Genomic DNA, 27,274 nt, shown 5'->3' on the forward strand with positions numbered 1-27,274 from the left:
GAGGCCACACTTGGTGTACTGTGTACGTCTGGGTCATCCTGTTAGAGGAAAGATGTGGTGAAACTGGGAAAATATTTCAATTTAACCATGTCAGAAAGTGCAGAAGAGATTTACGAGGACTAGAGGGCCTGAGTAACAGGGAGAGGTTGGCCAGGAAAATGAGGGGTGACCTTACAGAAACTTTTAAAATTATATGAGGCAGGGATAAGGTGATGGTAACTGTCTTTTCTCCAGGGTAGGAGAGTCCAAAATTAAGGCAGAGGTTTAGGGTGAGAGGGGAGAGATTTAAAAGGTACCCGAGGGGGCACCTCCACACAGAAGGTGGTGAGTAAATGGAATGAACTGTTGAGGGAGATGGGTTGTGTGTACAGGGAGGGTGGAGTCTTGGGGAGATGGGTTGTGTGTACAGGGAGGGTGGGCCTGGGGGAGATGGGTTGTGTGTACAGGGAGGGTGGGGCCTGGGGGAGATTGTGTTTACAGGGAGGGTGGGGCCTGGGGGAGATGGATTGTGTTTACAGGGAGGGTGGGGCCTGGGGGAGATGGGTTGTGTTTACAGGGAGGGTGGGGTCTGGGGGAGATGGGTTGTGTTTACAGGGAGGGTGGGGCCTGGGGGAGATGGATTGTGTGTACAGGGAGGGTGGGGCCTGGGGGAGATGGATTGTGTGTACAGGGAGGGTGAGGACTGGGGGAGATTGTGTGTACAGGGAGGGAGGGTAGGGCCTGGGGGAGATGGATTGTGTGTATGGGGAGGGAGGGTGGGGTCTGGGGGAGTTGTGTTTACAGGGAGGGTGAGGCCTGGGGGAGATGGATTGTGTGTACAGGGAGGGTGGGGTCTGGGGGAGATGGATTGTGTGTATGGGGAGGGAGGGTGGGGTCTGGGGGAGATTGTGTTTACAGGGAGAGTGAGGCCTGGGGGAGATGGATTGTGTGTACAGGGAGGGTGAGGGCTGGGGGAGATGGATTTGTGTGTACAGGGAGTGTGGGGTCTGGGGGAGATTGTGTTTACAGGGAGGGTGGGGACTGGGGGAGATGGATTGTGTGTACAGGGAGGGTGAGGACTGGGGGAGATTGTGTGTACAGGGAGGGAGGGTAGGGCCTGGGGGAGATGGATTGTGTGTACAGGGAGGGAGGGTGGGGTCTGGGGGAGATTGTGTTTACAGGGAGGGTGGAGCCTGGGGGAGATGGATTGTGTGTACAGGGAGGGTGGGGCCTGGGAGAGATGGGTTGTGTGTACAGGGAGGGTGAGGCCTGGGGGAGATTGTGTGTACAGGGAGGGTGGGGTCTGGGGAAGATGGATTGTGTGTATAGGGAGGGTGGGGTCTGGGGGAGATTGTGTGTACAGGGAGGGTGGGGCCTGGGGGAGATTGTGTTTACAGGGTGAAGGTGAACTGGTTGGGACGAAATGCCACAGACACTTCTGAGGAGGGTCCAGACCAGGGAGGTAAGGCTGGAGACCGGGTAGGTGGGGTGGGGTGGGGTGGAGAGAGCTGGCACAGATCCGGCGTCCTCTCGAGCCATGGAGAAGTTTGTGCAGTCCCACCCCTGTAACTCCCGCTGTTGCCGTTGTGTTTGGAGCTCGAACTCTTAACCCACGGTGGGCAGTTGTACAAATTCAGAGCGCAGGTATCAGACCAGACCCTGTGTTTCTTACAGCAAATAACCTGCCAGCCGTGTGTGGGGATTGCCGAACAGCGCACAAAGTGAGAACTGGGAGGTGGGCACAGAAAATTCCCGGGACCTTCCTCCCACATCCCAATCAAACATCCTACTCCGAGCTGCCACAACTCCGGGTCAGCTGTCTTCCCATCTGCCAGGAATCCCTTTCAGCAGAAATTGTTGCTGAGTCTGAGAGATTAACTCAAAACCTTCAGGAAGCTTTCATCTCTAACAGCGTGCCGGAGCCCTGCACGATGAAAGCATTGGAACTCCAGTTTGACATTACCGGCCAGTCGGACAAACTCAGCAACGTTCAAAGTAAATTTATCACTGAACTACATACATGTCAGAGCCACTTTTAAATGCCACACACGTACAGATGTTACGTAGTCATAGAGGACTCCAGCACAGGAACAGGTACTTCGGCCCGTCTAGCCCATGCTATTCCATCAATCTGCCTAGCCCCACTGACCTGCACCGGACCATAACCCTCCATCTATGGACATGTCCAAACTTCTCTCAGCGTTGAAATCGAACCGTATCCAGCACCTCCGCTGGCAGCTGGTCCCACACTCTCCCCACCCTCCCACACTCTCCACACCCTCCGACTGAAGAAATTCCTCCTCGTGTTCCGCTTCGGCATTTCACCTTTCACCCTTAACTCGTGACCTCTAGCCCCTGTCTCACCCATCCTCAGTGGAAATTTACAGGTAAAATAAAGAAATACACAATAATCTACAAAAACAACAACGAAGAGAGACGAAGAGCTACCGGGCTCAGACTCAGAAAGAGACAGAGTTGTAAAGAGTCTCTCACAGGGAGTCTGCAGCTCGTGGAACCGGTTCAGGGTTGTGCTGTGTGAGGTTTTGCAGGATAACTTCACCCGTTTTTGTCAACAGTGAGAACCCCCAGGCTCACCCAAATACGGATCACCCAGTGCTGCCGAACCCTTAGAACTTCCCCACCGGATCCCCGATAGGAGGCTTTCCCTGTAATCTCTGCAGTGACGTGCAAGGAATCTCGGAGAGTCGGCGGGGAAGGGACAAGACCCCTCTTCAAGTTGTGATGAAGCCGCTCCTGGATCGAGGTAACCACCCGCCCACCGGGCTCTCTTTCCACACTGACACAGATCGGCTCCCCAGGGTCCCTGTAACTTTACCGGGGACTTTCTGTCCTCACTCCCTCCAGATTCGCAAAGTTCACTCGGACATTATTCTTCTACTGCAGTCATAGAACTCTACAACACGAAAACAGGCCCTTCAGCCCATCTAATCTGTGCCGAACCGTTACTCTGCCTAGTCCCGTCCAGCTGCCCATGGTCCCGAGCCCTCCGTACTCTCCCACCCTCGGGTCTAGTACTACCTACCCAGATGTCTGTTAAACGTTGAAATCGATCACTTCCTGACAGCCTCGCCACCCTCCGAGTGAAGACGTTTCCCATTAAACATTTCACCTTTCACCCTTAACCCATGACCTCGTCTCACCAACCCTCAGTGCAAAAAGCCTGCTTGCAATAACAATCTCTATACCCCTCATAACCTTGTGAATATCAAATCTCCTCTCCTCTCAATCGTTCACATCCCAGTCTCGTTCTCCTGATGTCGGAGCGACAATGGAATACCAGCTTGTCTGCTAGACCCCTAAGCAACCCCTCAGTCAAGTGGCAATTGACGTTGACGTAGTCTGCAGTGTCTACGTCCCGTCAGCGAACAAGGTGGGTAGAATCTGCCCCAGCTGAGCGAGTGTTTGTTAGTACTGGTGGGGCAGAAACAGACTGATTACTCGCTCACTCCTGCCCGGTTAACTCGTGGTCACCCGCCCTCTGGCTGAACGCAGCTGGCCAGTGAATCGGTAAACCGGGCGGACAGCACAGCGGGTAGACAAGGGTCCCGAGGGTGGAGCGGGGAGCCACGCTCGGCCCTCCGAGCCTAGGACAAGGACGTGGCTCCTGTAGGCTTCCAGCCCAGCCGCTCTCTCACACAGGATGCTGGGGCAACTCAGCGGGCCCGGCGCCATCTCCAGAGTCGAGGTGCCGGGCCGGGACCGGAGTGGAGGTGGGAAAGGGCGGTGGGGGTGGGGGGTGCGGTAAGGAGCTGTGAGGCGATAGGGTGGAAGGGCTGAAGAAGGGGGGGAACCCGATAGGAGAGGAGAGTGGACCGTGGGGGAAGATGAAGGAGTGGGGCACCGGGGAGAGGTGATGGGCAGGAGGGGTGAGGGGGGAACCAGAATGGGGAATGGAAAACAAGGGGAGGGGGAAATCAATGTTCAGACTCTCAGATCGATATATACTTTGTCATCTGCCCGTGATAAGCCCATCCACAAGTAGCACATGACCTGCCTATTGCAGGAGATTGCTGCTCAGCACAGAGCTGGGCGAGGAGGGGAGAGTTCCGGAGGACATGGGCATGAGGACCAATGAGAGGAACAGAGGGGAGTGAGTGTGGGTTGGTGGGTCTCCGGGCTGCTGGGGGGGGGGGGGGAGGGAGTGTCTCAGTGAGGACCACCAGAGGCAGATCTTGTCCAAATAGTCAGTGAGGCCGTCACACCGAACAGGGAGGAGAGCCGTTGCTGCGGCCTCGGGACCAGCGTGGGCGCTGGAGTGACAGGCGGACAGGACCACCCGAGACTCGGCACTGTACCGTACTGTGTCGCTGTCGGTGCGGGCATACTCTGACAGGCTGAGCGAGCTGCGCCTTTTCTCCTTACAGCAAAGGAGGATGAGAGGTGACTTGATAGAGACGTACACGATGGTAAGAGGCATAGATCGAGTGGATAGTCAGAGACTCTCCCCAGTGGAAATGGCTAATATGAGGGCGATTGGAGGAAAGGATGAGGAGAGGTGGGGCACAGCTCGGAAGAGAGGGGCCTCCTTTTAGAACAGAGGAGGAATTTCTGCAGCCAGAGAGTGGTGAACCTGTGGAGTTGCTGCCGCAGGTCATTGGGTGTACTGAAGGCGGAGGCCGACGGATTCTTGATAAGTCAGGACGCCAAAGGTTACCGGCAGAAGGCAGGACAATAGGGCTGAGAGGGAAATGAATCAGCCATGATCAAAGGGCGAATAGACTCGATGGGCTGAATGGCCAAATTTTGCTCCAAAGTCTCATGGATTTATAAGGGAGGATGTCGGTGGTAGGTTTTTAACAGCGTGTGTGGGACGCTCTGCCAGGGGTAGTGGTGGAGGCAGATACATGAGGGACATTGAAGAAACTCTTAGATAGGCACATGGATGATAGAAAAATGGAGTACTCTGTGTGAAAGGTAAGAATTAGTTTGATCTTAGAGCACGTTAAAAGGATGATGCAGCATCTTGGACTAAAATTGAATAATTACTTTGGTTCTGTCTTCACTAAGGAGGACATAAATAATCTTCCAGAAATAGTAGAGGACAGAGGGTCCAGTGAGATGGAGGAACTGAGCGAAATACATGTTAGTAGGGAAGTGGTGTTAGGTAAATTGAAGGGATTGAAGGCAGATAAATCCCCAGGGCCAGATGGTCTGCATCCCAGGGTGCTTAAGGAAGTAGCCCAAGAAATAGTGGATGCATTAGTGATAATTTTTCAAAACTCGTTAGATTCTGGACTAGTTCCTGAGGATTGGAGGGTGGCTAATGTAACTCCACTTTTTAAAAAAGGAGGGAGAGAGAAACCGGGGAATTATAGACCGGTTAGCCTAACGTCGGTGGTGGGGAAACTGCTGGAGTCAGTTATCAAGGATGTGATAACAGCACATTTGGAAAGTGGTGAAATGATCGGACAAAGTCAGCATGGATTTGTGAAAGGAAAATCATGTCTGACAAATCTCATAGAATTTTTTGAGGATGTAACTAGTAGAGTGGATAGGGGAGAACCAGTGGATGTGGTATATCTGGATTTTCAAAAGGCTTTTGACAAGGTCCCACGCAGGAGATTAGTGTGCAAACTTAAAGCACACGGTATTGGGGGTAAGGTATTGGTGTGGGTGGAGAGTTGGTTAGCAGACAGGAAGCAAAGAGTGGGAATAAACGGGACCTTTTCAGAATGGCAGGCGGTGACTAGTGGGGTACCGCAAGGCTCAGTGCTGGGACCCCAGTTGTTTACAATATATATTAATGACTTGGATGAGGGAATTAAATGCAGCATCTCCAAGTTTGCGGATGACACGAAGCTGGGTGGCAGTGTTAGCTGTGAGGAGGATGCTAAGAGGATGCAGGGTGACTTGGATAGGTTGGGTGAGTGGGCAAATTCATGGCAGATGCAATTTAATGTGGATAAATGTGAAGTTATCCACTTTGGTGGCAAAAATAGGAAAACAGATTATTATCTGAATGGTGGCCGATTAGGAAAAGGGGAGGTGCAACGTGACCTGGGTGTCATTATACACCAGTCATTGAAAGTGGGCATGCAGGTACAGCAGGTGGTGAAAAAGGCGAATGGTATGCTGGCATTTATAGCGAGAGGATTCGAGTACAGGAGCAGGGAGGTACTACTGCAGTTGTACAAGGCCTTGGTGAGACCACACCTGGAGTATTGTGTGCAGTTTTGGTCCCTTAATCTGAGGAAAGACATCCTTGCCATAGAGGGGGTACAGAGAAGGTTCACCAGATTGATTCCTGGGATGGCAGGACTTTCATATGAAGAAAGAATGGATGAACTGGGCTTGTACTCGTTGGAATTTAGAAGATTGAGGGGGGATCTGATTGAAACATATAAGATCCTAAAGGGATTGGACAGGCTAGATGCAGGAGATTGTTCCCGATGTTGGGGAAGTCCAGAACGAGGGGTCACAGTTTGAGGATAGAGGGGAAGCCTTTTAGGACCGAGATTAGGAAAAACTTCTTCACACAGAGAGTGGTGAATCTGTGGAATTCTCTGCCACAGGAAAAAGTTGAGGCCAGTTCATTGGCTATATTTAAGAGGGAGTTAGATATGGCCCTTGTGGCTACGGGGGTCAGGGGGTACGGAGGGAAGGCTGGGGCGGTGTTCTGAGTTGGATGATCAGCCATGATCATAATAAATGGCGGTGCAGGCTCGAAGGGCCGAATGGCCTACTCCTGCACCTATTTTCTATGTTTCTATGTTTCTAAAAGGTCTGCACTGTGATATTGTGTTTTATGTTCTATGTTCTGTGTGTGTGTGTGGGGGGGGGGGGGGGTGTTGCTGCATACAGTGTCATCTCTTTGACCAAATGCAATTTAAATTTAAATGTTGACTGTGATTGTTTTGACCCGAAGAACGTTGGTTCAGTCCCGGGCTGAGCGATCAGGGCTCCACTCGCTGAGTTCGTGATACAACACCGCCATCTCATGGACAATCCGCTCGCTGCACCTTTCCGGAATTAATCCTTTATGTTGTACTCAGCGAACCCTCTCCCACGCTCCCTGTGAACTCACCTGGTCGCTTTTTCACGCTCTTTTTAATCCAAAGGTCCCTTTAACCAATGGACGTGGAGAAGATGTTTCCTATAGTGGGCAAGTCTGCGACCAGAGGTCACCACTTTATCCATTTATCTGACACCGCACGACCCGGGAGGGTCACTTACACTGAACAAACGTTTTGCTTCCCAAATACTTTCGGGTGTATCTTATGGATTTTAGGCTGCTGATCACGAAACTCACCATGAAATTTCTCAATCACGCACCATTTTTTTTGAAAATGCCTATATCTGTTACTTCAATTCATAACTCAAGGAGGGGCTACTGCCCCGGACCGAAAGAAACTGCAGAAGGTTGTAACTCTAGTCAGCTCCATCTTGGGTACTAGCCTACAAAGTTCCCAGGACATCTTTAGGGAGCGGTGTCTCAGAAAAGCAGCGTCCATTATTAAGGACCTCCAGCACCCAGGGCATGCCCTTTTCTCACTGTTACCATCGGGTAGGAGGTACAGAATCCTGAAGGCACACACTCAGCGATTCAGGAACAGCTTCTTCACCTCTGCCATCCGATTCCTGAATGGACATTGAAGCTTTGGACACTACCACACTTTTTAAAATATACAGTATTTCTGTTTTTGCACATTTTTATAATGAATTCAATATACGTAATTGATTTACTTGCTTATTTAATATTATGTTTTATTTTATTTATTATTTTTCTCTCTGCTAGATTATGTATTGCATTGAACTGCTGCTGCTAAGTTAACAAATTTCACATCACATGCCGGTGATAATAAACCTGATTCTGATTCTGAAGTCAATTAAAATGTTTCCCACAATGTAAGCTGAAAAGGTTCTCTCTTGTTCACGCATGCCTGGGCATGTCTAGGCAGGGCGGATGCTCTCTGGCAGGACAGGTTTTGGAAAAGGCTACAAATTTCCTTGAACGATTTCGACATTTGAGACGGATGTTTCCCAGAATAACTGATGCCAAGATTAAGGAAGGCATTTTTGTTGGTTCACAAATCAAACAGGTCATTAGGGACTGGCAATCTGAAGAACTTCTAGTGGACCAGAGGAAATCACAAGGAAGGCATTTAAGGGCATCGTTGAAATTTTTCTTAGCAACTACAGAGCACCAAGTTATATGCAGTTCGTTGACAATATGCTTCAAACAGACAAAACATGGAGCGCAACATGTCACCAAAGATTCATTTTCTGCATTCCCATTTAGACTTTTTCCCCTGTAAAGCTTGTCACTGTCAGTGACGAATACGGTGAATGGTTTCACCAGGACATTGCGGTCATGGAGAAACAGTGTCAGGGCAACTGGAATCCATCAATACTGGCTGATTATGGTTGGACGTTTAAGAAAGAAGCTTTAGACACTGAGTACAAATGAAAATTATCAACAGAACATTTTGAATAAGAGAAAATCTGCAGCTGCTGGAAATCCAAGCAACACACACACAATGCTGGAGGAGCTCAGCAGGCCAGGCAGCGCCTATGGAAAAGAGTGCAGCGGTTGATGTCATGGGACGAAACCCTTCAGCAGGACCTGAGAAAAAAAGATGAGCAGTAGATTTAAAACCTAGAGGGAAGGGAGAGAGAAACACAAGGTGATGGGAGAAACCGGGATGGGGAGGGAGTGTGTGTTGGTGACGTAAAGAGCTGGAAAGTTGATTGGTGAAAGAGATACTGGGCTGGAGAAGGGGGAGTCTGATAGGAGACAGAAGGCCATGGAAGAAAGAAAAGGGAAGGAGCATCAGAGGGAGGTGATAGGCAGCTAATGAGATAAGGCGAGAGAGGGAAGAGGGGGATGGAGAATAGTGAAGGGAGGAGGGGGGACGTGGGGCATTACCAGAAGTTTGAGAAGTCAATGTTTATGCCATCAGGTTGGAGGCTGTCCAAACGGAATATAAGGTGTTGTTCCTCTAACCTGAGCGTGGCCTCATTTGCAACAGTAAAGGGGGACCATGGATAGACCTATTGAAATGGGAATGGGAAGTGGAATTAAAATGGGTGGCTGCTGGGAGATCCCACCTTTTCAGAGTTATGCCCTGAGGCTGGTACTGTTGCAATAAGGCTCCTCTAATCTAATGTACGTGAGACGCGTGTTTAACATGGTATCAATCAGCTGTGTCCCAGATGTCATCCAGGTATCTGTGAATGCACGTTGAGAGCTTAGAGTACACAAGTCCTTCTATGTTGGCGCAGGTCGAATCAAAGCTCTCAAAGCCATAACTTTAATTTGTGGATAAAAATTCATCCTTGCATTGAGTCATTTTTGTTAATTTCAGGTGTAGAATGGTCTCATCTGATGAGGGTTTTTATCCAAAATGTTGACTTTTTTGCTCACTTTGTTTATTCCGTGTCGTCTATTTTCGTCCTCTCTGGTCTACGACACTCCCGGAGTCTGTCTGGTCTATGACACTCCCGGGGTCTCTCTGGTCTACGACACTCCTGGGAGACTGTCTGGTCTACGACACTCCTGGAATCTCTCTGGTCTACGACACTCCTGGGAGACTCTCTGGTCTACGACACTCCCGGGGGGGGGGGGGTCTCTGGTCTATGACACTCCTGGAGTCTCTCTGGTCTATGACACTCCTGGTGTGTGTGTGTGTGTGTGTGTGTGTGTGTGTGTGTGTGTGTGTGTGGTGTGTGTGTGTGTATGTGTGTGTATGTGTGAGTGTGTGTGTGTGAGTGTGTGTGTGTGTATGTGAGTGTATGTGTGTGTGTGTGTGTGTGTGTGTGTGTGTATGTGTGTGTGGTGGTTGAGTTTAATCCAGATAAGAGTAAGGTGTTCCTATTCCACTTCGGGAAGTCAAGAGTAGGTGGAAAGTGTGCAGTCAATGACAGGACCCTGAGGAGCACTGATGGATGTTGGGGTGAAAGTCCACAGCTCCCTGAAAGTGACAAGACAAGTAGTAAGAAGGTATATGATATATCAGTCTTCACTGGTCAGGATGTTGAATCTAAAAGTTGGGGAGTCATGGTGCAGTTATAGAAAACTTTGGTTAGGCTATATTTGGAGTACTGCCTGTTGTTCTGGTCTCCATATTACAGAAAGGGCGTGGAGATATTGAAAGGGCGCAGAAGAGGTTCACTAGAATGTTGTGTGGATTAGAGAGTATTAGTTATAAGGAGAGGTTGAATGAACTTGGATTGCTTTCACAGGAACAACAGCGGCAGAAGGGAGAACTGACAGAAGTTTACAAAATTATGAGAGGCAAAGATAGGTTAGACAGAGTCTCTTTCTCAGGGTGGACATGTCTAATACGAGAGGCCATACTTTAAAGGAGAGTAAGGAGACTTTAAAAGAGCTTTGGAGATATGCAAGGCACTTTGTTTTTATACGCAGGTAGCATAGTGCGTGGTGGGGGGAGATTGGAGTGTGGAAACAGGTATGATAACAACATTTAGACAGCATACGAACATGCAGGGAATGGGGGGATATGGACCACGTGCTGGGAATGGGGGGATATGGTCCGGCATGGCTCCAGGGTGACCAAGGATGGGAGCTCAACATTCAGGGATATTCAATATTCAGGAGGGATGACATGAAAGAAAAGGAGGTGGGGTAGCATTGCTGGTTAGAGAGGAGATTAACGCAATAGAAAGGAAGGACATTAGCCGGGAGGATGTGGAATCGATATGGGTAGAGCTGCATAACACTAAGGGGCAGAAAACGCTGGTGGGAATTGTGTACAGGCCACCTAACAGTAGTAGTGAGGTTGGGGATGGTATTAAACAGGAAATTAGAAATGTGTGCAATAAAGGAACAGCAGTTATAACGGGTGACTTCAATCTACATATAGATTGGGTGAACCAAATTGGTAAGGGTGCTGAAGAAGAGGATTTCTTGGAATGTATGCGGGATGGTTTTTTAAACCAACATGTAGTGGAACCAACTAGAGAGCAGGCTATTCTAGACTGGGTATTGAGCAATGAGGAAGGGTTAATTAGCAATCTTGTTGTGAGAGACCCCTTGGGTGAGAGTGACCATAATATGGTGGAATTCTTCATTAAGATGGAGAGTGACATAGTTAATTCAGAAACAAAAGTTCTGAACTTAAAGAAGGGTTATTTTGAAGGTATGAGACGTGAATTAGCTAAGATAGACTGGCAAATGACACTTAAAGGGTTGATGGTGGATATGCAATGGCAAGCATTTAAAGATCGCATGGATGAACTACAACAATTGTTCATCCCAGTTTGGCAAAAGAATAATTCAGGGAGGGTAGTGCACCCGTGGCTGACAAGGGAAATTAGGAATAGTATCAATTCCAAAGAAGAAGCATACAAATTAGCCAGAAAAAGTGGCTCACCTGAGGACTGGGAGAAATTCAGAGTCCAGCAGAGGAGGACAAAGGGCTTAATTAGGAAGAGGAAAAAAGATTATGAGTGAAAACTGGCAGGGAACATAAAAACTGACTGTAAAAGTTTTTATAGATATGTGAAAAGAAAAAGATTGGTTAAGACAAATGTAGGTTCCCTACAGACAGAAACAGGTGAATTGATTATGAGGAGCAAGGACATGGCAGACCAATTGAATAACTACTTTGGTTCTGTCTTCACTAAGGAGGACATAAATAATCTTCTGGAAATAGTAGGGGACAGAGGGTCCAGTGAGATGGAGGAACTGAGCGAAATACATGTTAGTAGGGAAGTGGTGTTAGGTAAATTGAAGGGATTGAAGGCAGATAAATCCCCAGGGCCAGATGGTCTGCATTCCAGGGTGCTTAAGGAAGTAGCCCAAGAAATAGTGGATGCATTAGTGATAATTTTTCAAAACTCGTTAGATTCTGGATTAGTTCCTGAGGATTGGAGGGTGGCTAATGTAACCCCACTTTTTAAAAAAGGAGGGAGAGAGAAACCAGGGAATTATAGACTGGTTAGCCTAACATTGGTGGTGGGGAAAATGCTAGAGTCATTTATCAAGGATGTGATAACAGCACATTTGGAAAGCGATGAAATGATCGGACAAAGTCAGCATGGATTTGTGAAAGGAAAATCATGTCTGACGAATCTCATAGAATTTTTTGAGGATGTAACTAATAGAGTGGGTAGGGGAGAACCAGTGGATGTGGTATATTTGGATTTTCAAAAGGCTTTTGACAAGGTCCCACACAGGAGATTAGTGTGCAAGCTTAAAGCACACGGTATTGGGGGTAAGGTATTAATGTGGATAGAGAATTGGTTGGCAGACAGAAAGCAAAGAGTGGGAATAAACAGGACCTTTTCAGAATGGCAGGCAGTGACTAGTGGGGTACCGCAAGGCTCAGTGCTGGGACCCCAGTTATTTACAATATATATTAATGACTTAGATGAGGGAATTAAATGTAGCATCTCCAAGTTTGCAGATGATACGAAGCTGGGCAGCATTGTTAGCTGTGAGGAGGATGCAGGGTGAATTGGATAGGTTAAGTGAGTGGGCAAATTCATGGCAGATGCAATTTAATGTGGATAAATGTGAGGTTATCCACTTTGGTGGCGAAAACAGGAAAACAGATTATTATCTGAATGGTAGCTGATTAGGAAAAGGGGAGGTGCAACGAGACCTGGGTGTCATTATACACCAGTCATTGAAAGTGGGCATGCAGGTACAGCAGGCGGTGAAAAAGGCGAATGGTATGCTGGCATTCATAGCAAGAGGATTCGAGTACAGGAGCAGGGAGGTACTACTGCAGTTGTACAAGGCCTTGGTGAGACCACACCTGGAGTATTGTGTGCAGTTTTGGTCCCCTAATCTGAGGAAAGACATCCTTGCCATAGACGGAGTACAAAGAAGGTTCACCAGATTGATTCCTGGGATGGCAGGACTTTCATATGAAGAAAGACTGGATGGACTAGGCTTATACTCGTTGGAGTTTAGAAGATTGAGGGGGGATCTTATTGAAACATATAAAATCCTAAAGGGATTGGACAGGCTAGATGCAGGAAGATTGTTCCCGATGTTGGGGAAGTCCAGAACGAGGGGTCACAGTTTGAGGATTAAGGGGAAGCCTTTTTGGACCGAGATTAAGAAAAACTTCTTCACACAGAGAGTGGTGAATCTGTGGAATTCTCTGCCACAGGAAACAGTTGAGGCCAGTTCATTGGCTATATTTAAGAGGGAGTTAGATATGGCCCTTGTGGCTAAAGGGATCAGGGGGTATGGAGGAAAGGCTGGTACAGGGTTCTGAGTTGGATGATCAGCCATGATCATACTGAATGGCGGTGCAGGCTCGAAGGGCCGAATGGCCTACTCCTGCACCTATTTTCTATGTTTCTATGAATGGGGGGGATATGGACCATGTGCTGGGAATGGGGGATATGGATCATGCGTTGGGAATTGGGGATATGGACTGCATGCTGGGAATGGGAGATATGGACTGTATGCTGGGAATGGGGGGCTATGGACCATGTGCTGGGAATGGGGGGCTATGGACCGTGTGCTGGGAATGGGGGGATATGGACCGTATGCTGGGAATGGGGGGGGGGGGATATGGACCGCGTGCTGGGAATGGGGGACATGGAGTGTATGCTGGGAATGGGGGAATATGGATCGTGTGCTGGGAATGGGGGGATATGGATCATGTTAGCATTCATTTCAAAAGGTCTAGAATATAAGAGCAAGGATGTGATGCTGAGAATTTATAAGGCACTGGTGAGGCCTCACCTTGAGTATTGTGAACAGTTTTGGGCTCCTCATCTTAGAAAAGATGAAGTTTCACAAGGATGATTCCAGGAACGAAAGGGTTATCATACGAAGAACGTTTGATGGCTCTGGGTCTGTACTCATCAGAATTCAGAAGGATGAGGGGGGATCTCATTGAAACCTTTCGAATGTTAAAAGGCATCGACAGGAGTTGATGTGGAAAGGATGTTTCCCATGGTGGGAGAGTCTAGGACAAGAGGGCACAGGCTCAGGATAGAGGGACACCCTTTCAAAACAGAGATGCGGAGAAATTTCTTTAGCCAAAGAGTGGTTAATTTGTGGAATTTGTTGCCACATGCAGCTGTGGAGGTCAGGTCGTTGGGTGTATTTAAGGCAGAGATTGATGGGTTCTTGATTGGACACAGCAGCAAAGGTTATGGGGAGAAGGCCGGGAACTGGGATTGAGGAGGAGATTGAAAAAAGGATCAGCCCATGATTGAATGGCGGAGCAGACTCGATGGGCCAAATGGCCTATTTCTGCCCCTATGTCTAATGGAGATCCCCATTTGTGAAAGTGCATCAGTCAGGTTGGTTGCTTACGTTCGCATCGAGCTTCATTCATTAGCGAACTGCCGCTGACAACAATCGCTCGCTCCTGTTTGTCATCCGCCAACTCTCAGCCCACGGAAGAGCAGCTGCCCCCAACTCTCTGATGATCAATCGCCTGACGATGCCCTCACCAAGCCCCCGGCCCCCGGCGACCCTGGGCAACCTCACCAACCCCACCCCATCCATTCTACCAGTCACAATCTCAAAATACTCCAACAGGTTAACCAATCACAAATCCACGCCGATTCCGCTCTGTAGTTTCAGAAGATGACGGGATCAGTTAGCATGACCGCCCGCAGAAACCTGCTTCGGGGAAACAACTGGTATCGTCTCCAAACCGAGAGTCTGGTACGTCCCGTCTCCGGACCCGGGGGGAGGAGGCGCGACCGGCTCGGGACAGGAACAGCAAGCGCGGAAAGCGGACCGGGATTCTTCGCTGTTTTACAGAATATTTAATGGCTTCTGATTAGAGTTGTTCGATTATTCAGAGAGTAAATTATTTCGGTTTCCATAGAAACCGATTCCTGAGTCGCTCTTCCTTTTCAGAAATGAGTCAAGATTGTGGAAGCCTGGTTAACGTCGGCCATTCGGTTTTGTCACTCATGGGGGCCGTCTCCCGTCTCCAGCAACAGGATGAGGTCAGGGCAAGCGCGCAGACAGATCTGCTTACAGATCCCGGCTTAACCCGCTGCCTTCACCAGCTCCTTAATCTATCTAGACCGAGAAGGCGAAAGCTGGCAGATTCTGAGCCAGTGTCCCTGGAAATGTGTCCGTAACGCAGGCTCGGGGCGTCACCTCCTCCTACCGCAGGACGGGGAGCGCGGCCGGGGCAACACTGATGGGCGAGGTTTAAATCTCCAGCGCTGGGCACCGACCCGTGAACTTGGCGGAGCCAGGATGTACCCGGGTCGCAGGAGAAGGCTGAGTTGGAACCGGGTGGTCTTCCTGCTCTCGGCGCTGACCATTTGCTCCCTGGCCCGCTTCCCCATCGGAACCTGGTCCGATTCAGCACCTTGGAGAGCGAAGACCGGAGAGAGCCTTTTCTCTTACGGCCGGAGATTGCTTGAAGTCACGGGACCTGGCAGCGCCCGCACGGTACACCCCCGGCCCGGGAACCCCAACACCGGACACCCCGAGACCGGGAACCCCAATACCGGACACCCCGAGACCGGGAACCCCAACACCGGACTCCCTAGGGCCGGGAACCCCAACACCGGACACCCCGAGATCGGAAACCCCAACACCGGACTCCCTAGGGCCGGGAACCCCAACATCGGACACCCCGCGACATGGAGCCCCAATACCGGACACACCGAGACCGGGAACCCCAATACCGCACACGCCGAGACCGGGAGCCCCAACACCGGACACCCCGAGATCGGGAACCCAAACACCGGACTCCCTAGGGCCGGGAACTCCAACACCGGATACCCCGAGACCGGGAGCCCCAATACCGGACACACCGAGACCAGGAACCCCAATACCGCACACTCCGAGACCGGGAGCCCCAACACCGGACACCCCGAGATCGGGAACCCCAACACCGGACTCCCTAGGGCCGGGAACTCCAACACCGGATACCCCGAGACTGGGATCCCCAATACCGGACTCCATGTGGCCGGGAATCCCAATACCGGATACCCCAAGACCGGGAACCCCAGTACTGGACACCTCAAGACCGGTAACCCCTTCACCGCACACTCCAGGACCGGCAATCCTTTCACCAGACACCCTGGGACAGGGAGACCCCTTTCTGGGGTTCTCGGAACCAGGAACCCCAATACCAGCTTTCCAGGACGAAGAAACCCTAATACAGAAGTTCTCGGGAGCGGGCAGCCCGGGTCCACTTTAACCAGAGTCCCGGAACTATGGCCCCATTCAACCGCGGCTCCGTCTAACCAGACCAGCGCCGCCGGCAGAACGAGCGGGATGGAGAGAGAACCGGCGGCGTCGGAGAAGCCCCGACTGAGAGGATGCATTCTTGTGGGTAACGAGATCGTCCCTGCTCCCGGGACCGCTGCCCCAGACGGCGGGGAAGCGGACAGGGACGACGAGTCGGGTAGCAGTCGGGAGCCGCCGCTCGGCCACACCAAGGGCGAGTACCCGGTGGACGTGTTCAGCGTGGAGGAGCGGCGCCGGGGCTGGGTGCTGCTCCACGTGCTCGGTATGGTGTACATGTTCATCGCTCTGGCGCTGGTGTGCGACGAGTTCTTTGTGCCGTCGCTGGGGACGATCACGGAGCGCCTGAAGATCTCGGACGACGTAGCGGGAGCCACCTTCATGGCGGCGGGGGGCTCGGCCCCCGAGCTCTTCACCTCCCTCATCGGGGTCTTCATCGCCCACAGCAACGTGGGCATCGGCACCATCGTGGGGTCAGCCGTCTTCAACATCCTCTTCGTGATCGGCATGTGCGCCGTCTTCTCCCGCGAGATCCTGCACCTCACCTGGTGGCCGCTCTTCCGCGACGTCTCCTTCTACATCCTCGACCTGATGCTGCTCATCGTCTTCTTCCTGGACAACGTGATCCGCTGGTGGGAGAGCCTCTGCCTGCTGGCCGGATACCTGGCCTACGTCGGCTTCATGAAGTACAACGGCACCATCGAGATTTGGTTCAAGCGGCTGCTCACCAGCAACACCAGCGTGGTGAAGGTCATGTCCGCGCTCCACGGCGCCAAGGTGAGTGAGAGACCCACCTCGCCCCGGAGCGCCCGTCCCTCCTCTCCCAACACCGGCCACCCCACAGCCCGCACCCCGCTCCGCGACCCCCGCCTCCGCGCCCCTCGCTCTACCCCCGCTCCGCGCACTCCTCCCCGCCCCCGAGTGAGTATCAGCGGGAGTGACGGTGAGGGTGCGACTGAGTGTGTGAGGGTGCATGTGGGATAGAGTGTGAGTGTGGGTGAGAGAGAATGAGGGTGAGAGTGTGTGAGAGTGAGAATGAGTGAGTGAGAGAGTGATAGTGGATGAGAGTGAGAGGAGTGCGACTGAGTGGGTGAGAGTGAGAGTGGGAGTGAGTGAGAGTCAAAGTGAGAGTGAGAGTGAGAGTGGGAGTGGGAGTGAGTGAGAGTCAGAGTGAGATTGAGAGTGAGGGTAAGAGTGATAATGGATGAGAGTGAGTGAGAGAAGTGAGATTGCGTGTGATAGTAGATAAGAGTGGGAGTGAGAGTGAGTGAGTGAGCGTGAGAGTGAGAGTGGGTAAGTGTGTGAGTGTGAGTGTGTGTGTAGAATAGGAACTGAGGGACTGGGCCAGAACAGGACAGAGACAGGGATTACTCAAGTATTTCAGAAATAAATAGGCGTAGCTTGGGCCGGATCAGGTCCCTATCTTTGATCTGGAGAGTGAGTGTAGAGTTGGGGGCGGGGTGTTGGGGGAGACGTTCAGTGTGAGACAGGTTCAGCCAGGAGAGTGTGTAGTAGCGTGAGATGGGGTGGGTCGCGATCAGTGAGGACTCTCAGCCCCCACAGCTAAGAGGTGATGTTGACAGGACTTCCATGGTGAAGTGGGCCATTTGGGCAACATGGCAGATGGTATCATTGATGCCCCACACAAACTACAGGGGCAGCCCTGAGCTTCTAGTTCCCTCTCCATCCCCAGTTCCCCCTCCATCCCCAGTTCCCTCTCCATCCCACATTCCCTCCCCATCCCCATTCCCTCCCCATCCCCCATTCCCCCTCCATCCCACGTTCCCCCTCCATTCCAATGTTACTCTGACCTTTTTATTTTGTAGCCCCCTGCACTATCCAGTGAATCTCAGTCTTGAGGAACAACACCTTCTCTTCCATCCAAGCATGCCTTGGGACTAAATGATGGATTTAGTTCTCAGATAACTCACTTTTTTGGTCTATATCTGGACTGGCCAGGTTCGCCATAAGGTCCCCATTATAATACTGGCTGTTTTTCACACTGCCCAACCTGCTGGACATAGCCAGCAGTCTCCTGGAAATGACAATCACAAAAGCAAGGAGATGCTGGAAATAAACAGGGAAAATTATGAAAACGCAGAGTCTGTGCAAGGAAAAATAGACCCCATGTTTCCCATCATCAGAATAGGGAAAACAAGGAAAGAAGGCCAGTTGAGATTTGGTCTCCCGTCCCAAGGGCTTTCAATCAGAAACATAGACTCAGTGTCTCTCTCCACAAATGCTGCTTGACCTGCTGAGTGTTTCGGTGTTTATTTCGCACAGTTATGTTGCTTTATCAATGCAGAATTCTGCTCAATTCACTCTCCTGTTCAGCCACATGTCCATTCTTGCTTGTCTAAACGTCAGCACTATGCTTTAGTTCTCAGAACTTTACTTCCTAAGATGTGGAGCTACATTTTGTCTTGGAGATATGTGCTGGAGACCAATATGCCCCTCCAGGTGGGTTTGGGAATTTCTCCCCCTCTTACCCAATCTCCATGTCATCCATTCACTAGACTCCATCAATGAACTCTTGCCTGAATCTGTCCACCTATTCATTCTCCTTTAAACTTCTGTACTGAAGAATGGTGGGTGACGGGGTGGAGATGCGTCTCTACCAAAGGAGGTGTAAGGCGCTCCTTCCCTCCGCTAGCCTGCAGGTCACCCTTGGGCAAGGTGTAGCACCTGCTCAGCCCCTGATCAGGGTCACACAAAGCCACGGGAGCAGGTGGTGGATGGTCGTATGAGCAGCCGGTGCATATCAACAAAGTCCTGGTTATGCGACCACTGGCACCAGGCAGACAATCTCGGAAGAGTATTGATAATGACTGGGGCCACCCGTCTTGTTAAGACACTACCCAGAAAAAGGCAATGGTAAACCACTTATGTAGAAAAATTTGCCAGAACGCTCATGGTAATAGAAAGACCGTGATCGCCCACGTCATACGACACGGCACATAACGAGCGAACGGAAGAACGACAACAAACTATCTTGAATCTTCCTCTAAATATCATCGCTCCTCTTTGCTTTCCTTCCTTGAACAACCTCTAACAGCAGCTCGTCTCACAGGGACTGTTGATAATTCACTCTGATTAATCCTGTTTTACCTTGACCCATCTTAGAATGATTACTGCGGGGCTTTGCAGGAGCTTGTGGAAGTGGCGTGCTGAGACACTGCGCGCGCGCACACACACACACAATCACGCGCGCACACACACACGCACACACTCATGCGCACACACACGCACACACTCATACGCACACACTCACGCGCGCGCACACACGCACACACTCACACACTCACGCGCACACACGCGCACACGCACACACTCATACACGCGCGCGCGCACACACACACACACACGCACATTCACGCGCACACACACACACACACACACACACACACGCACACTCAGTAGCCAATTTACTAGCTATATCTGTACACCGTCTTCACAATGCACATCAACCAATCACGTGGCAGCAACTCAATGCATAACAGCGTCTAAACATTTGAAACAGGTTCATTTGTTATACAGTCATGGAAGCATAGAGAAGGACAGCACAGAAACATACCCTTTGGCCCATCTAGTCCATGCTGAATCACTTAATCTGTCCAGGCCCATCGACCTGCACCTGGTCCTTACCGCTCCATACCCTTCCCATCCATGTACATATCCAAACTTCTCTTAAACATTGAAAACGAGCTCGCATCTACCACTTACGCTGGCAGCTCATTCAGACCAAATACCAGACTGGTAAGAAAATGTGATCTAAGTGACTTTGACTGTGGAATGATTGTTGGTGCCAGATGGGGTGGTTTGAGTATCTCAGAAACTGCTGATCTCCTGGGATTTTCACGCAGAACATTCTCTAGAGTTTACTTCCAGAATGCGACAGTTCTGTGGGCAAAAATGCTTTGTTAATGAGAGAGGTCAGAGGAGAATGGCCAGACTGGTTCAAGCGGACAGGGAAATAACCACACGTACAGTATCTCTGAATGCACATGTTGAACTTTGGAGTGGATAGGCTACAAGAGAACCCGGGTACCCCGCCTGTAGATAATAAATTCACCACCATGTGTTAACGAAAACCGAGGGGTTCCATTCACTTCGCAGAAAGCATCACCACCTCCTCCTCACCCCCACTGACTTCAGAAGTAAATCTTTACACCATATCATAGCCATTTAGACCACACAAATGTCTTGAAATTGACCACCTGTTTAACCCCGTAGACATGTGCAGGAAGCTATCCAGGAGAAAGCAGGGAGTCTGGGGAGAAAGACCAAAGTCTGTACAGACAAAGGGATGGCTGAAGTCCCAGGGTGAGACGCCACAGCGTGACCGAAAGGGCAGTGCGAAGATGGCTAGTGTACAAAAGGCAGCGGGAGGGACCCAGAGGTGAGACAGAGACTGGGGGGGGTGATGGGTGGACCCTAATAAAGGAAGGGGTTTCAGGAAAAGCAGCAGGTGGGAGGAATGGAAAAGAGACACCCTAGGTAGACTGCTGGAAGTTGGAAAGAAAGATTAGATCAGTTTTATTTGTCATATGTACAAGTGAGATGCTTCGTTTTTGTCAAATCAAATCAGTGAGGATGGTGCTGTTGCCTGACTTTTGGCACCAATGCAGCACGCCTGTAACTTACTAACCCCCACCGGTAGGTGTGTGGTGTGTGGCAGGAAACTGGAGCACCCAGAGGAAATCCACGTGGCCACGTGAAGAGTGTATAGACTCCTTTCAGACGGCAGCAGGAACTGAACCATGGTCATCGGTGTTGTAACTGCGCCAGGCTAACCGCTATGCTATCATACTGCCTGTGGAACACCGGAGGAGCGGGTCACCTAAAACTAGACCAACTAATATTCATACCACTCGATTACAGGCCACCCAAGCTGAATGTGAGGCTCGTCTTCCAGTCTGTATGTGGCAGGGGAGGAGACCAGCGGCAGACAGGTCAGAGTGGAATGGGAAGGGGAGCTGAAGTGACACACCAGCAGGAGCTCTAAGTGGTCATTACAGACAGAGTCCAGGTGCTCAAAGTGGCCACCTCCTCGGCACTTGGCCTTCTCTGAAGTAGAGGAGGCCACACTGGGGGCATGAGGTGCGACATCCAGGTTGGAGCAGTGCTGTGAATCTGCCTCACCTGGACGAGCTGCTTAAAACCCTGGATGGTGACGTGGGAGCAGTGGAGAGGTGCTGGATCTCCTGTGGTTGGTGAAAAGGTGGGGTGAGGGGGGTAGAAATGGGCAAGTGGAGAAGGGAGTCACAGAGAGGGTGATTCCTGCAGAAAACAGAAAGGGCTGGGGAAGATGTGGCTGCCGTTGGGATCTGTTGTGTTGGAAGTGAAGGCTTGCTGGATGAAAGTTCAAGATTAGATTAATTTGACCTTTTCTGTTTGGGAACATGGTGGAGTGTTGGGTGGAGTGTTGGATAGTTGGGTAGAGTTTTGGGTGGGTAGTTAGGTGGAGTGTTGGGCGGAGTGTTGAGTGGAGTGTTGGGTGGGTAGTTGGATAGAGAGTTGGATGGAGTGTTGGATGGAGTGTTGAGTGGATAGTTGCGTGGAGTGTGGCGTGGAGTGTTCGGTGGAATGTTGCATGGAGTGCTGGGTGGACTGTTGGGTAGAGTGTTTGGTAGACTGTTGGGTGGAGTGTTGAGTGGATTGTGTTGGGTAGAGTGTTGAGTGGATTGTGTTGGGTGGAGTGTTGAGTGGATTGTGTTGGGCAGAGTGTTGAGTGGAGTGTTGGGTGGGTAGTTAGGTAGAGAGTTGGATGGAGTGTTGAATGGATAGTTGCGTGGAGTGTTCGGTGGAGTGTTGCATGGAGTGCTGGGTGGACTGTTGGGTAGAGTGTTTGGTAGACTGTTGGGTGGAGTGTTGAGTGGATTGTGTTGGGTGGAGTGTTGAGTGGATTGTGTTGGGCGGAGTGTTGAGTGGAGTGTTGGGTGGGTAGTTGGGTAGAGAGTTGGATGGAGTGTTGGATGGAGTGTTGGGTGGATTGTTGGGTGGTGAGTAGAGTGTAGACAGGCAGGAAATGGAGATAACATGTGTGAGGATGTCCTTCCATGAAGGACACACTTCCTGAAGGAGGAGAATTCAGAAGTCCAAGAGCAGAGAGTCCCTTGATAATAGATGCAGCAGAGACCAAGAAACTGATAGAGACCAATGGAATCCTTCTAGGAGACAGTGGGAGGAGGGGCAGCCAAGGTAGTGTAAGATTATGTATAAAGCAGATAATATACATACTGTTGTATAGTACATACATTTCTTTTTACACAAGAGATGCTGGAGATGCAAAATAACACATACAAGAGGCTTGAGGAACTCAGCAGGTCAGGCGACATCTATGGAAGGGAATGAAGTGTCGATGTTTCAGGCTGACACCCTTTCTCACGTGTACGTTGAAACAGACAGTGGAAAGTGACGTTTGCATCATATCAGATCAGCGAGGCGTGGATGAGCTGGGGGCAGCTCATAAGTGTCGCCATGTTTCCAGTGCCAATATTATATGCTCACAACTCACTGATCCTACCCCGTATGTCTTTGGAAAGTGGGAGGGAACCGGGACACCCGGAGGAAACCCACGTGGTTACGGGGAGAACGTACAAACTGCTCACAGACAGGAGCGGGAATCGAACCTGGATCTTTACGGCTGGGTCTGTATGGCGTTGCTCTAACTCCTACAATACTGAGATGGAGGCAGAGGGGCCTAGGAACGGAAAAGTGTAAGAAATGAGGGTGAGCTGAATTCAGCGGCAACTTGACAAGATCCACAGATGGCAGGAGACAGCACCAGTGCAGCTGTCGATGCAGCAGAGAAAGAGCTGGGGAGTGGTGCCAGGAGCAGATGAAAAGGTAGGTGTCATGGGGCCCATTAGGGTGCCCATGGCTTCACCTTCCGTCTGTAGCATGTGGGAGAAATCCAAAGAAAAGTTGTTGAGGATGAGAGTCAGGTGGAAGAGACAGTCGGAGCTGCCTCCCGTGCATCTTGTGACCTGGAATCAGCGCTCGCCATTCCCCGCCACGCCCAACGACCAGCTCAGCCGCTCCTTGCACCTCCGGTCACACAGTGATGGCTGAATGACAGTATTATGGGCGGAGTCAAGAAGAGGCCACACCTCTAATCAGTGATGGCCTTTGACAGGAGGCAAAGGTGGGGGCGGAGCTTCACTTACTTTCAAAACTATAAATGATTTCAACAAGTTTGAAAATATTAAATACTTAAAGAGTTTTAAAATGATCTATCCAGGAAAAAATCTAAACTAAATAAAACACCTGGAAATAATTCAGTATTGAAATGATAAAAATAACTTGCCTTCCCCTCTCGGTTACTCGGCTGAGCAGCGTGAGGTTTCTCTGGGGCACAGTTGTAGGGTTCTGTGCAGCTTAGAATCAGAAAGGGATGCAGTTATCCTCAAAGGCTGAAATATGCCGTAGCTCGTTTCCAGGCAGAGACGGGAGCCCCTTCCCCAACTGCTCAGAGTTCGCCTTCTGGTTTGCGAGTGCATTTTGGACCTTGTTCCTTGACCAGCTCTGAGCTCCAGTCTTGAAACCCCTCTGAGTTGGGATGTCTTACTGTGAAGATTTGGAAAGAATTATTAAAGGTTAAAGTAAATTTATTCTCAAAGTACATTGAGTATGTCACCATATACAGCCCCGAGATCCATTTTCTTGTGGACAATCACGGTGAATACAAGAATCACAATGGAATTCATGAAAGAGCACACCCAACAGGACCGACAAACAACCAATGTGCAAAAGAGAACGAAGTGCAAATACAAAAGGAAAGAAAAAAGGAAATGATAATAATAAATAAGCAATGAACATTGAGAAGATGAGATGAAGAGTCTTTGAAATGAGTCCATAGTTTGTGGGAACAGTTCAGTGATGGGTCAAGTGAAGTTATCCCCTTTGGTCTGATTAGGGGAGGGAATGAGACACACTGATCTAACCTGTCACAAGGCAACATTTTCCATTCAAAGCTCTGCTGAAGCCAGTACTAGAGAATATTTGGTTGGTGAATAATTTCCAATTTCTCTTTCCTTACATGAAGAAGAGTAACGACTCTGAGCCCACTGCTGAAGAAGTGACTGATAATAACAGGCTCAAGGTAAAAACCAAACCAGACTCAGGTGAAGGCTTTAGATTACAGGGGTTCACAACCTTTTCTACCCACTATTGGGAACCCCTGCTTTCGAAGGTTTGCAAAGAGAATTGTGGTTTCATGGAGTGAATCTCTCTCACTCTACAAACCAAGAGTCCCAAGCTAAAAGGTGAAAAAAGGAATAGATTCTCAGTGTGAGTCAACCTGGTCTAACAGAGAATCGTTAGCAGTTTTGTCCATAGCTCTGGGGGTAATAGGGCACAGGGTCATAGCATCCAACAGGGGTTGTTGGGTGGAGAATTCTCACTGCAGAAGGAAGCTGGGAGAATGAAGACACTACTCTTCAGCACCTTAAACCTGTTTCCCCTTCAATGAGGCCATGACTGATCTGACTCTAACCTCACCTTTGCACGTCTGCCTGCCAGAGACAATCTCGCACTGCCTCAATCATCGTATGCAGCACTGCTTTGCGAAGATCTGAAGACTCTGCTTCCATACCCTTTGAGGAAGGATGTTCCAGAGCTTCCTTATCCTCAGGGAAATATACCCACCTCATCTCTATCTGAAACAGATCACCCTACGTCTAGAAACCTTCACCAGAGGAAACATTTTCTCTGTATCCATCACATCAAAACCCCTCAGGGTCTTCCATTTCAGTCACGCTCCTGATCACACTTCTCAAGCCCAGCAAGTCCAAGGTCTTGTTTGTTGAACCTTTTCTTGTTGAGACAACAACCTGTCCATTCCAGATATTGTGTAATAAATCTTCTCTGAACAGCTTCTAATGCAAGGATGTAGTTCCCAGATAACGCTACACTGTGCCTCACACTGGTCTTGCCAATGTCCCATCTGTAGTTGAAACTTGTCCTCCCTTCCCCTGTGGCTTTCCTGATTATTTCCTGCAGTTGTACACCAGACATTTACCAGGAATCCCTGGCCCCTCTGCATCTCTGATGTCTACAACCTCTCGTCGGTTGGGTAACACATTCCTTTTTTGTTACTCCTGCCAAAATAGACACATTTCACATTTCCCTACAGTACAGCATCTTATGTCTCAGTCGAGTCCCTGCTCACTTTTCTGAAGTCCAACAAATACAAGATCAGAGTAACACCCTCAAAATGCTGGAGGAACTCAGCAGGCCAGGCAGCATCTATGGAAAAGAGTAAACAGTTGATGTTTCAGGTCGAGACTCGTCAGGTCTAATTCATTTAACCATCTCTTGGTAAGACATCGACCTGTCCATTGTAGGCATCTTGTTGTAAATCTTCTCAGAACAGCTTCCAATGCATTAACACCCATCCTCAGATTTTTCAGGCCTTTTGCTCACTCAGTTAACCCAGCTACATAAGAATATAAGAAATAGGAGCAGGAGTCAGCCATCTGGCCCATCAAACCTGCTCCACCATTCAATAAGATCATGGCTGATCTGGCCATGGACTCATCTCCACCTACCTGCCTTTTCCCCATAACCCTTAATTCCCCTGCTATGCAAAAATCTATTCAACCTTGTCTTAAATGTATTTATTGAGGTGACCTCTACTGATTCATTGGGCAGAGAATTCCACAGATTCACCACTCTCTGGGAAAAGCAGTTCCTCCTCATCTCCATCTTAAATCTACTCCACAGAATCTTGAGGCTATGTCCCCTCATTCTAGTCTCACCTACTAGTGAAAACAGCTTTCCTGCCAGTACCTTATGTATCTCTTTCATAGTTTTATATGTTTCTATAAGGTCTCCTCTCATTCTTCTAAGTTCCAGTGAGTACAGTCCCAGGCGACTCAATCTCTCCTCATAGCCTAACCCCCTCACCTCCGGAATCAAGTGGGTGAATCTCCTCTGCATCTCCTCCAAAGCCAGTATATCCTTCCTCAAGTATGGAGACCAGAACTGCATGCAGTACTCCAGGTGCAGCCTCACCAGTACCCTGTACAGTTGCAGCATAACCTCCCTGCTCTTAAATTCAATCCCTCTCGCAATGAAGGCCAACATTCTGTTTGCCTTCTTGATAGCCTGCTGCATCTGCAAACCAACCTTGTGTGATTCATGCACAAGCACTCCCAAGTCCCTCTGCACAGCAGCATGCTGTAATCTTTCACATCCTTTTGTAGGGTTCTTATATCCTCGTACAATCCACGTTCCCATTCCCTGCTCTCAGTATACTTTACACCACATTCTCAATGCAGACAGACATTTCCATCACTGTCTGGTTCCTCTTCACCAACCAATCTTCTGTCCATGGCAATGCAGGGCCTCCTACTGGGAGCTTTTATTTCTGACTCTCACCTTTGATGCAACTTTCTAGATAATACATCCACTGAGTCCCCTTAATCTTAGTGCAGATTACATCCTCCAAGAACTTCCAGTACCAACATAGCATTCCCAAAACCTACTAGCCCTAGCCGTATGGACTAGGTGAGCCAAAGGAACTACTTCTGTGTTGTAGTGCTCTATGATCCTCTGCCTCCATTTCCTCTTCAAAGGCACCAAAGTACGAGCTCCCAGTTCAGCTGGCACTTGGGTTGTGAGGCAGGCTTGGGGATTTATGCTGCAGGTACCTACTGAAGCCAGTCAGAGCTCCCACTCTTCCCTCAGACCCACCCAGCAGAACAAGCTAGGAGAGTGAGTGGGGAAGTTGACTGACGCAAGTGTTTGTGGAGTGATGTCTCACAACCGGATGTGGAGAGGATGTTTCCTGCTGTGGGAGAACCCAGAACCAACTGTGAGGCAATGTTTCAGCTCTATTAAAACCCTGGTTAGACCGCACTTGGAGCATTGTGTTCAGTTCTGGTCTTCTCATCACAGAAAGGATGTGGAGGCTTTAGAGAGGGTGCAGAGGAGATTTACCAGGATGCTGCCTGGATTAGAGAGGGTGCAGAGGATATTTACCAGGATGCTGCCTGGATTAGAGAGGGTGCAGAGGAGATTTACCAGGATGCTGCCTGGATTAGAGAGGGTGCAGAGGATATTTACCAGGATGCTGCCTGGATTAGAGAGGGTGTCTTATGAGAAGAGATAGAGTGA

General features: G+C 49.8%; 2 protein-coding genes and 1 long non-coding RNA gene across 6 annotated transcripts in view; 2 read left to right on the top strand and 1 right to left on the bottom strand.

Moving 5' to 3' along the window:
• The window catches only part of LOC140209636 (cartilage intermediate layer protein 1-like), a 71,900-nt gene extending 68,826 nt beyond the window's left edge, over window positions 1–3,074 (bottom strand). The window contains exon 1 of the mRNA XM_072277951.1: window positions 3,023–3,074. The gene's annotated coding sequence lies outside the window, so the exon portion shown is untranslated. The remainder of the gene's footprint in view (window positions 1–3,022) is intronic.
• Window positions 1,491–7,682, top strand: LOC140209639 (uncharacterized). Of its 4 annotated transcripts, XR_011889033.1 has the most exons (3): window positions 1,491–2,743; window positions 3,242–3,370; window positions 6,866–7,682. It is a non-coding gene; the product is annotated as an uncharacterized lncRNA (long non-coding RNA). The 4 variants fall into 4 exon arrangements; XR_011889034.1 differs by lacking the exon at window positions 3,242–3,370 and having other exon boundaries at window positions 7,059–7,682; XR_011889035.1 differs by lacking the exons at window positions 1,491–2,743; window positions 3,242–3,370 and adding an exon at window positions 4,162–4,406.
• Window positions 7,683–15,082: 7,400 nt separating this feature from the next.
• slc24a1 (solute carrier family 24 member 1) overlaps window positions 15,083–27,274 on the top strand; it is a 54,219-nt gene continuing 42,027 nt past the window's right edge. Inside the window, exons 1-3 of the mRNA XM_072277869.1 lie at window positions 15,083–16,908; window positions 20,387–20,441; window positions 24,204–24,257. Of these exons, the coding sequence (XP_072133970.1) occupies window positions 15,152–16,908; window positions 20,387–20,441; window positions 24,204–24,257 (1,866 nt within the window). The 5' untranslated portion in view covers window positions 15,083–15,151. The remainder of the gene's footprint in view (window positions 16,909–20,386; window positions 20,442–24,203; window positions 24,258–27,274) is intronic.

The sequence above is a fragment of the Mobula birostris genome, chromosome 14 (genome assembly GCF_030028105.1).
Source record: "Mobula birostris isolate sMobBir1 chromosome 14, sMobBir1.hap1, whole genome shotgun sequence".
NCBI lineage: Eukaryota > Metazoa > Chordata > Chondrichthyes > Myliobatiformes > Myliobatidae > Mobula > Mobula birostris.